The following is an 8,913-nucleotide window of genomic DNA, read 5'->3' as shown; positions in this document are numbered from 1 at the left end:
TATTTGTTTAACTGCACATTTTGTGGATGAAAACTGGAAATTGAATAGCAAAATACTTGCATTTTGTTCTATGCCTCCTCCACATTCTAGAATCGAAATAGCTCGAAAGGTTTATGATATTTTGGCGGATTGGAAAATAGATAGGAAAGTCTTTTCTTTGACTTTGGACAATTCGTCTGCTAATAATGACATGGTGGAAATATTGAAGATGCGACTTGGTTTGCAGAACTCATTATTATGCAATGGTGAATTATTATGCAATGGTGAATTTTTCCGCGTGAAATATTGTGCACATCTCTTGACTCTTATGGTCGAAGAAGGATTGGAAGTTGCTAGTGAAGCTTTAGATAAGATTAGAGCTAGTAGTATCAAATACGTAAAAGAATCAGAAGCTAGAATGATCAAGTTTAAGGAGTGTGCTCGGAAAACTGGTATTGAATTACCTTCTTCTCTTTGCTTGGATGTGCCTACTCGTTGGGAATCCATATATTTGGTGCTTGATAGTGGAATTAAATGTCGACGTGCTTTTTGTTTGCTTGAATTTGAGGATTTGGTTTATAAGTATTGTCCAACTGAAGAAGAGTGGAATAGAGGAGAACTGATGCTTAAATTTTTGGAGCCATTTTACAATATTTCAACTATGATTTCTGGATCATCCAGTCCTACTTCTGGTTTCTATTTTATAGAACTTTGGAAGATTGCACGCTTTTTGTCTAAAAATTATAGAGGTCAAGACGAAGAGGTGAAGTCTATGTCTCATTCGATGAATTTAAAGTTTGCGCCGTATTGGGAGGAGCATAGTGAAATTCTTTCCGTAGGAGCAGTGTTCGACCCAAGAATAAAATTGAAGCTTTTGGAGTACTGTTATTCAAGAATTGACAATCATTCATATGAGGAAAAAATCAGTAAGTTGAAGACGAGGTTGTATACTCTATACGACGAGTATAAGAAAAAGTGTGCTAGTGCATCTTTGGTTAAAGTTTCTCAAGTTGGAGAACCTGATTTCATGGAAGAAAAAGGTGTAAGAAGACAAGAAATGAAAAGAGGATTGAGAATAAATAAGAAGGTTCTTGCAGTTAGTTATCCTCTCTTTTTTCTGAAGAATTTTGCAAGTCTTTATATTTCTATCGATATTAATTTTGTTCCATGATTTAATTTATACATTATTAATATTGTTATAGGAATGGAAGAAATATAAAGGAACTTCTGAAGGAAAGTCATTTTTGGATTCATATCTGGACGAACCTGCAATGGATGTAAATGCTGAAATCGATCTGTTTGAGTATTGGAGAGATCGTGCAGCCTGCTTTGGAGAACTTGCTACGATGGCATGTGATGCTCTTAGCATTCCTATAACAACGGTAGCATCGGATTCTTTCTTTAGTGTTGGTGCACGCGTTTTGAAGAAATACAGAAATAGAGTTCTTTCTGAAAAAGTGCAAGCTGTTATTTGCGCACGAAATTGGTTGCATGGATATTCTGATGGTAAGATTTTTTTTCCTATAAAGATCTAAATTACATGAACTTATCTCACTAAAATTGGCCTCTTGTTTTTGTGCAAGCCTATTCTCTGGAAGATTAAGGGCAATAATGTCTACACAAGGGATATCTCATTCTTCTAGTGGTGTATCAAACATGTGCTGAATTTTAAAAAGTTATAAATCGAGAAATACATTACTTGATAATTTGGTTTATTTTCTGATTTTGTTTCTTCTCTTGGACTTTCCAACTTGGGCTATCAAACATATCCTTAAATAAAAGAGAGTACAGTAAGTTGAAAAAAAATACGAAAGATTATAAAAGATAAATTATGTTACTTTTTTACCATGAAAGGAAATATCTTGCTTAAAATATGCACTTTTTTACCCGCAGTAAGATGGAAGCAGTATTTGAGACATCGGATGCTAGAGGCAACAAACACAAGTCCATTTGTATAAATTTTACAGTATATAATTATAATCCAGCTTTTATTATTTAATTATTTCTTGAATACTATATGTAGCTTATCTACTGGAAATGTAAGAATCAAATGCTGAAAAATATTGAAAACTTTTAGAATGAATTTAAAAAGTTGGCACTTGGCTACCTAGGTGAATAATGTAAATTAATATCAATAGATAAAGCTTCTTCATGAATTCGAAGACCAACATGTCAAACAAAAATTAAAAACCAGTAGAAGATTAAAAGAAATCAAAGAGCAAAACTGTATCATCAACCAAAATGATCATCAATATCTAAAAACATTGTCTAATCAAAGAACAAAATTCTTGAAAGATATGTTCCATGCCAAAATTCAGAATTTGCCCACAAATTGGCACAAATTGTGCTCTCCGCAATTCAAAGCCTAGGCCACAAGAGTGCTTGCAGTGGTTGATTCGCTGCAAAACAAGAAAGTTTATGAAAAAGTTGCGAACTATTTATGGCATATATAAGAAACATGGATTTAGCAACAAGAACAATATGCAGTGAAAAAGCTAATTTAAAACATCAAACGATTGGAGGATGTGGCATATTAGGTGTCTACTTGGAAATTTATAAGTTTGCCAATGGTCTTGGCCCAAAACACATTCTGGCAATGCAATCAATATCAAAACCAATCCAAACAAATCCTTCAAAGGATATCTAATAACTTGTCTCCATTCAACAACCTAGAAACTTGTCAAAACAGACCTTTCCACTTGATCACTCACAAAAAGTATTTCCAATTCATTTTTATAGTTTGAATACAAAGCTTCAACAAACTAAAGGACTTCATAGCAAATTCAGAAAATTAATTTTCAACAAGCTATTTTAAAAGTTCTGAACTTCTCTCAAACAAGTAATTAGTAAGGCATTCAACTAGCACATCATCATGAAAAGTTAATGCTAAAACCAAAGAGAGTGTATAAAACATAGATTGGGCGAAACTACTAAAATTATGTAGTGTACTAGGAATATACTTCGAGCAGCCCTCCAATAACGTTTCAAGAAATTCTAGCTACTCTTATTTAGTAGGGTACCAAAATTACTATGAATATAGAATGAAGCCAGATTCTAACCAATTTTTAGAGGTTCAAAAATAGAATTTAAACCACAATCTACATGAAAATTTGATTAATAGTTCCAGCAAATTTCAAGCATCTTGAGCAGATAAACACAAAGTATTAAACAAAACGCACATCAAAATAGGACCAAGAGAATTACTATTTCCAGACAGGCGGAAGCTTCTTTGTCTTCTTGTAGTAACGGGCAAGGCGGTGAATCCTGCTCTCAACCAAAATCAACCTAAACTTAGAGTCCTTGTCCTTCCTGTTCCTCTCCAGATGCTTCCTGATAGCCACTGCTTTCTTGATCAAGTGGTACAAATCCTCAGGAATTTCGGGTGCAAGTCCTGTTTAACATTTAACAAACATTGTTTAATCACTTAAACCAAATTCACACTTACATACAAAATGGATAATTACAAATAATAAATGCATCCCTCTGTTTAACAATCATCAAAGCCGTCAAATCATAAAAAAGACTCCTTTTTATAAGCAGAAAACATCAAAATTGGATATTAAGCCTCAAAACCTAATAAAATAGGCGCATGCTCAGTTCACACATTAACTAGCAGAAACCATTCCTCAATCCAGAAAACTGAAATTATAAAAAAAACGGAAAATTTGAGAAAAGTAAACAGATTAATACCATGACCCTTGAGAATGCGGAGAATCTTGCTTCCGGTGACGCTCTTCACCTGAGCAATGCCGTGGGAGTCACGGAGAATCACGCCGATCTGCGACGGGGTCAGACCCTTCTTCGCAAACTTGCAGATATTCTCCTCAACCTTCAGAAAACAACAAAGAAAATAATATAAACAACGGACTATCGTGATTATGAAGTATTTAACGATTAAAGAGAAATCAAAATTACATCTTCAGAGGTGATTTTGAGCCAGGAGGGAGGAGTCCTCTTGTAGGGAAGGGCTGAAGCGGAAATACCCTTTCTGCAACACAAGGCGAGGAATTCAAATTGATACTCAATCGATAATAACAAATAAGCGCGAAACCGAAAAGCAGATTGATGGTAGCGAAATTGAAGAGATGAATCAGTACCCTCGGCTGTGCATGCGACCCATGGCGACGGCAACGGCGGCGGCGCAGCTCTTTCTGCTTCGGAAATCCGAGTGTTAGAGTCAGCCACCGACGCTAGCTCGAAGAACTGAATAAGTAATCGATCAAATTAGGGTTTTGTAATGTTTGTGGGTTTCAATTGGCCCATTTTATCCGGGAATTCATGGGCTGGCCCAGTTAAGTTTAGAGATCAAGTACAAAAAATACTATTATTACTTCTATTAACTAATTTCGAAATAATAGACTTCAAGTACAAAAAATACGAGGATAATGTTGGTGCTATTTTCTGCATTATCACCTATTGTATAGTTAGATATATGTATCACATGTTATTCTAATACTATTAAAATCATTCATAATGGCCATTATATTTGTGACTAGATATCATATTTATTTAAGAGATTTTTGTAAAAGGTAGTACTTTAAATTTGTTAACCTTTTGAAATTTTAGATTAAATTTGCTGAATTCTTAGATACGTGATCGAAACATGCAAATTTTTCATAACAATGAATTTCTCGTTTTTTTTTCCTCTTTCTTTTTTTTTATTATTTTCCTTACAACATTTATAAATTGATCAAATAACCCACATAAAATTTAAAATCTCAAATTTGAAATTCGTATACGTGATACTCCTTAATTCTAAAATTCTATTGCATCTACCCTACTTCACTTCATCCACCCTCCACCCCCTTTGGCGCTAGTGCAGATGTGTTTTTGTTATAAAAAAAAGGAAAACAATTCCAAAAAATTTTTTAACAAAAATGTATCACGGCTTCAGTGCAAAATCTGCAGTGGAAGAACAGGGAGAAATTTTTTTTAAAATGTTTTGAAGGAATTATTAACAAAAAAGAAGTGCGAAAATGATAAAAAAAATAAAATAAAAAAATCATTTGTTCCGAAGAATTTGCATGTCTCATTCCCATATTTTGAAAGATTAACGAGTTTAAATTCCAAATTTCGAAAGGCATGCGAATCGAGTCTCTTTTTTTTAAAGTCTATATTTATTTCTATATTTACATTAATTCAATTTTCATTATTATTCATCATATTTATTTTTACATGACGTTCGATTATTCTTCTTCTAACAAAAACTTGGTATGGAGTATCTTAACTTAGCTTTAAAATTCTAATGTTATCCATCCAATCCAACTTCTATCACTAATTTAATAAAGGGATATTCACATCTAATATAATGAAACTTTCAAAAAGTTGAATTTTTCCCACGAACTTTAAAATTGACAAATAATATCTCAAACTTTACTTCGGATTTATTTTTTTCCCATGAATAAAAAAATTCATGTTATTTTAATAGATTGAAGAACAATTTTGAAGGGTGTGCTTCATGAAAAACTATCTTCAAAGATTAAAAAACTCGAAGCTCTCAAAATTGTTGTCAAGAAATTCCAAAAAAAAATCCGCATCATAATATTATTTGTGAGAATTTTTTCATTCGTGGAAAAAACAAACCCAGGGTAAAGTTTGTGATATTATTTGTTAATTTTAAAGTTCGTGGGAAAAATCCAACTTTTTAAAAGTTTTATGATATTAGATGCAAATATTTTTTAATAAAAATTAAACAATCCACACATTTAGGTATTGTATTTCAATAACGACACCGTATTCATACCTAAGCCCCAAATTTCCGATTCCAAAACCTCTCCGACTCCAAAATCCCACCGGAAATGGCCTCCGCGATCCGACTCGTGACGGAGAGAACCGGCGACGGCATCGGACAACCATTCGTCGACTCCCACCACGGCGAGGAGCTGATGCTCGTGCAGCCCGGTGTCTCTATCGTCCTCGGCGGCAGCAGCCGTCAGCCTGAACTCCCCGGCACTCTCTACCTCACCACCAGGTTGTTAAACCTATTATCTTCCCCAATTTTCTATGCTTAGTTTTTTTCTAGCTCTTATGTTGTTATTGATTGCTCCGAATTGTGTGCGGAAAGGCAAGTAATTTGGCTGAGCGACTCGGATAGGGCGAAAGGCTATGCCGTCGATTTTATTTCGGTGTCGCTTCACGCTGTTTCCAGAGATCCCGAGGCTTATCCTGAACCTTGTATCTATGCTCAGGTATTGATGTTTTGGTGTAAATGCTCAAGCTTTGTATAGTTATTGTTGATAGAATTTAGGTTGCGTTTTGATGTTTATAATGTGAAAGTTGTAATATGGAATTGTCTATTGATCTCTTTGGTTTGTTAATTATCATGTGAATCGAATAAGGTCCCGGCTAGGGATGCCCGGGATTACCCAACACACCTAAACATTCGACTTAGAACTAGTTTACATTGCCTACAGGCTACAAGGGGGATAAAATGTTGTTCCGGTAAAACATCCCATCAGTTGCAGGGAGACTAATCAACAACTGCTGAGTATGTTCTAGTGTTGGGAAATGTTAAGGCGTCGTTTTAATAAATACGTGTGTTCGAAGATCAAGTTGGAATAATTTCTTGTGGAGATGTTGTATACACACAGTTGAGGATTTTGAAGCATCTTTATGCATATGTACACATATATGGCTGGTATTACCTTTAGGCTGTGTTGATAGGAGGATTTTGATGTAAAAATTGATTTGTTGCAAGTTTTATTCACTTGGTTTATTTCCTTGCAATTTGAATCCCTTAATCCAAAGACTTAGTATTCTACAATATGTAGTTTGTTCAGTTATTGGAATGCTCATTGAAGTGACTTTGTTAAACATAAGCTTCTAGTTGTATGCATTGATATTTGATATACTACTTTTCTTAAAGGTCTAATGATAGGTGCATTTATTTTATTTTCAAGATTGAGAATGGGGCTGAGGAAGATGAGTCTGAAGATTCAGAGTCAGAAACTGACGATACGCTAAACTTATCCAAGATAACCGAGATGAGATTTGTGCCCTCGGATCCTAATCAATGTACCCGTTAGCTTTTCTAGCCTTGCTTTCATTTTTTATCCTGCTCATGTAATCCATGTCCCATCTTTGTAAATGTTTATTCGCTTTTATGAGTTGCAATTTTCTCCTTAATTTGTGCAGTGGACAGACTATTTACAGTATTCTGTGAATGTGCTGAGCTGAATCCTGATCCAATAGAAGGTACTAGTATTAATTTCCTTGACAAAGATATAGAGCATTTTCTTATTCATATTTTTCACAGGCTAATGACTTTATTGTGCTTCCTGTAGAGGATGAAGGCGAAAATAATTGGATTTTCAGCGCTGATCAGCTGGAATTCAATGCGGGTAATCAATTAATTCCGAAAGCCACTGTTCCCTTTATTAAAACTGTTATCTACATTCTTATGCTCTCCTTTTGTTTCTCTTTCGGCTGGTCAGAGGACGATGACTCGGAATGGGATGCCCACCAAAATCCAGCCCATCCAATCGGTGCCAATGGAAATGTTGACTTAGCTCAATCAGTGGTGCAGGTATGTTATATAGTGTGGTTTGCAAAAATGCTAGAGTTTTATCCCCGGCCTTCAGAATGCTCGTGCATGCGATTCATTGTATTATGTGTAGTATCGCAACAGATGGAAGAATTTATACAATCTCTGTTCTTGCAGCTTCAGATAAATGATCAGCGCTTTGAGGATGCAGAGGAAATAGAGCAGGATGGTACTAATGGTCATCACTAAACTTCCCATTTCTTTTGTTTCAGATTTGGATAGCTCTACAGTTTGCTCATTTTGAGCTTCGTGGACATAACTATGTTGTATGGTAGATTTTGTAGATTTTATTTATATAAAAAACCTATCACTATGCATAGCTGTTGAGTAGAATCTATTTAACCAACGCATCCATTCTTTATGGTGTTTATTTATTTTGTAGTAATTCTTTTGGGTTTTGTGGTGCCAAAGTAAATATATTTTGAGTAAAAGAAAGGCTAATTGAGCACCTATATTTAGAAGCAATATAAATCAAAGTCCATTTGCTTTAGTTGCAAGGAAAAATGGGATATAAGAAAATTCCCATTCTTTAAATCCTTCTTAGTTCTTTCCTTTATTTTTCCTTTAGCTACAAAAATGAATGTCATCCCAACCTATTCTCTATTTTCATTCCAAGAAGGACTAATATTATATTAATACCTATAAAGAGACTCACATTAACTATTTGTGTCAATTGATTAGTTCGATCTAAATTTTGAGATAAGGGGTGTAACTCATAAAAATGATGCATAAGTTGCTAATGAGTTGAAGTTACCAAACTCATACGAGTTGATATCAGTTTATACCGAATTGCTACACATAAAATTCCTCAACGCATATTACCAAAACGAACCATAAACAATTTGAATCGATCTTAGCGAACGATACACAACCGCGAATAGATCTCGATCCTCGGGGTAACACAAAAGCATTTTATTGGATAAAATCGCACGAGAAATTTCGGAATAAGGGGTTAAATTCGCTGACCTTTCGTAATTAGGGATTTAATTTGCTGACCTTTCGTAATTTGAGATCAAAGCATGCGTATTCTTCAGAATAAGGGATTTATGATATTTTATCTTATTTATATTCTTTTTTAATATTATTTTCCTCTAACTATTTATCAATTGTCTAAATTACCTCATTCAAAATTTTACCTAAATTCTACTACTTCATCAAAAATCCAGCGCCGTTTCTGTGATTTCTCCCAAATCACCCGCCTTTTTTTTATTCCAAACCTGCCTCAAAATGAATGTTCTGTATATTCTTCTCTTTGATTTTATAGTCGAGTTGCTGGATTTTGTGTATGTAGTGCATGTGCCAGTGCAAGAACATAAATTCTATATGATGCTTTAACTTGGGGTGCCATATAACGAAGTAGTTTTGTGTTTAAATTTTCTATAGTTTAATCG

At 34.4% G+C, this 8,913-nt stretch overlaps 2 protein-coding genes across 3 annotated transcripts; one reads left to right on the top strand and one right to left on the bottom strand.

The window, feature by feature from the left end:
• Nucleotides 1-2,151: 2,151 nt before the first annotated feature.
• On the bottom strand, nucleotides 2,152-4,202 carry LOC121778117 (40S ribosomal protein S13-like). Of its 2 annotated transcripts, none has more exons than XM_042175415.1 (5): nucleotides 4,077-4,202; nucleotides 3,895-3,967; nucleotides 3,670-3,808; nucleotides 3,159-3,370; nucleotides 2,152-2,378 (listed from the first exon to the last, which is right to left on the bottom strand). In XM_042175415.1, exons 1-4 carry the CDS (start codon nucleotides 4,097-4,099, stop codon nucleotides 3,183-3,185), a joined length of 423 nt encoding a protein of 140 aa, XP_042031349.1. In that variant the 5' UTR covers nucleotides 4,100-4,202; the 3' UTR covers nucleotides 2,152-2,378; nucleotides 3,159-3,182. The 2 variants fall into 2 exon arrangements, with proteins under 2 accessions (XP_042031349.1, XP_042031348.1); XM_042175414.1 differs by having other exon boundaries at nucleotides 3,184-3,370.
• A 1,509-nt stretch (nucleotides 4,203-5,711) lies between these two features.
• LOC121778561 (chloride conductance regulatory protein ICln-like) lies at nucleotides 5,712-7,907 on the top strand. The gene is made up of 7 exons (XM_042175936.1): nucleotides 5,712-5,950; nucleotides 6,044-6,167; nucleotides 6,879-6,993; nucleotides 7,114-7,173; nucleotides 7,263-7,319; nucleotides 7,413-7,504; nucleotides 7,640-7,907. Exons 1-7 carry the CDS (start codon nucleotides 5,778-5,780, stop codon nucleotides 7,709-7,711), a joined length of 693 nt encoding a protein of 230 aa, XP_042031870.1. The 5' UTR covers nucleotides 5,712-5,777; the 3' UTR covers nucleotides 7,712-7,907.
• The last annotated feature ends 1,006 nt before the right edge of the window (nucleotides 7,908-8,913 follow it).

Source organism: Salvia splendens, chromosome 19, assembly GCF_004379255.2.
Source record: "Salvia splendens isolate huo1 chromosome 19, SspV2, whole genome shotgun sequence".
Lineage (NCBI taxonomy): Eukaryota > Viridiplantae > Streptophyta > Magnoliopsida > Lamiales > Lamiaceae > Salvia > Salvia splendens.
The sequence above is the reverse complement of the archived record's forward strand: the minus strand, read 5'-3'. Positions and strand labels throughout refer to the sequence as shown.

Coding starts and splice junctions, on each gene's coding strand:
- LOC121778117 (XM_042175414.1), bottom strand. CDS start 4,099: ATGGGTCGCATGCACAGCCGAGG. Junction 3,968..4,076: donor GGTCGCATGCACAGCCGAGG/GTACTGATTCAT, acceptor CTTGTGTTGCAG/AAAGGGTATTTCCGCTTCAG. Junction 3,371..3,669: donor CCGCATTCTCAAGGGTCATG/GTATTAATCTGT, acceptor AATGTTAAACAG/GACTTGCACCCGAAATTCCT.
- LOC121778561 (XM_042175936.1), top strand. CDS start 5,778: ATGGCCTCCGCGATCCGACTCGTGACGGAGAGAACCGGCGACGGCATC. Junction 6,994..7,113: donor GCCCTCGGATCCTAATCAAT/GTACCCGTTAGC, acceptor TAATTTGTGCAG/TGGACAGACTATTTACAGTA. Junction 7,174..7,262: donor GAATCCTGATCCAATAGAAG/GTACTAGTATTA, acceptor TGCTTCCTGTAG/AGGATGAAGGCGAAAATAAT.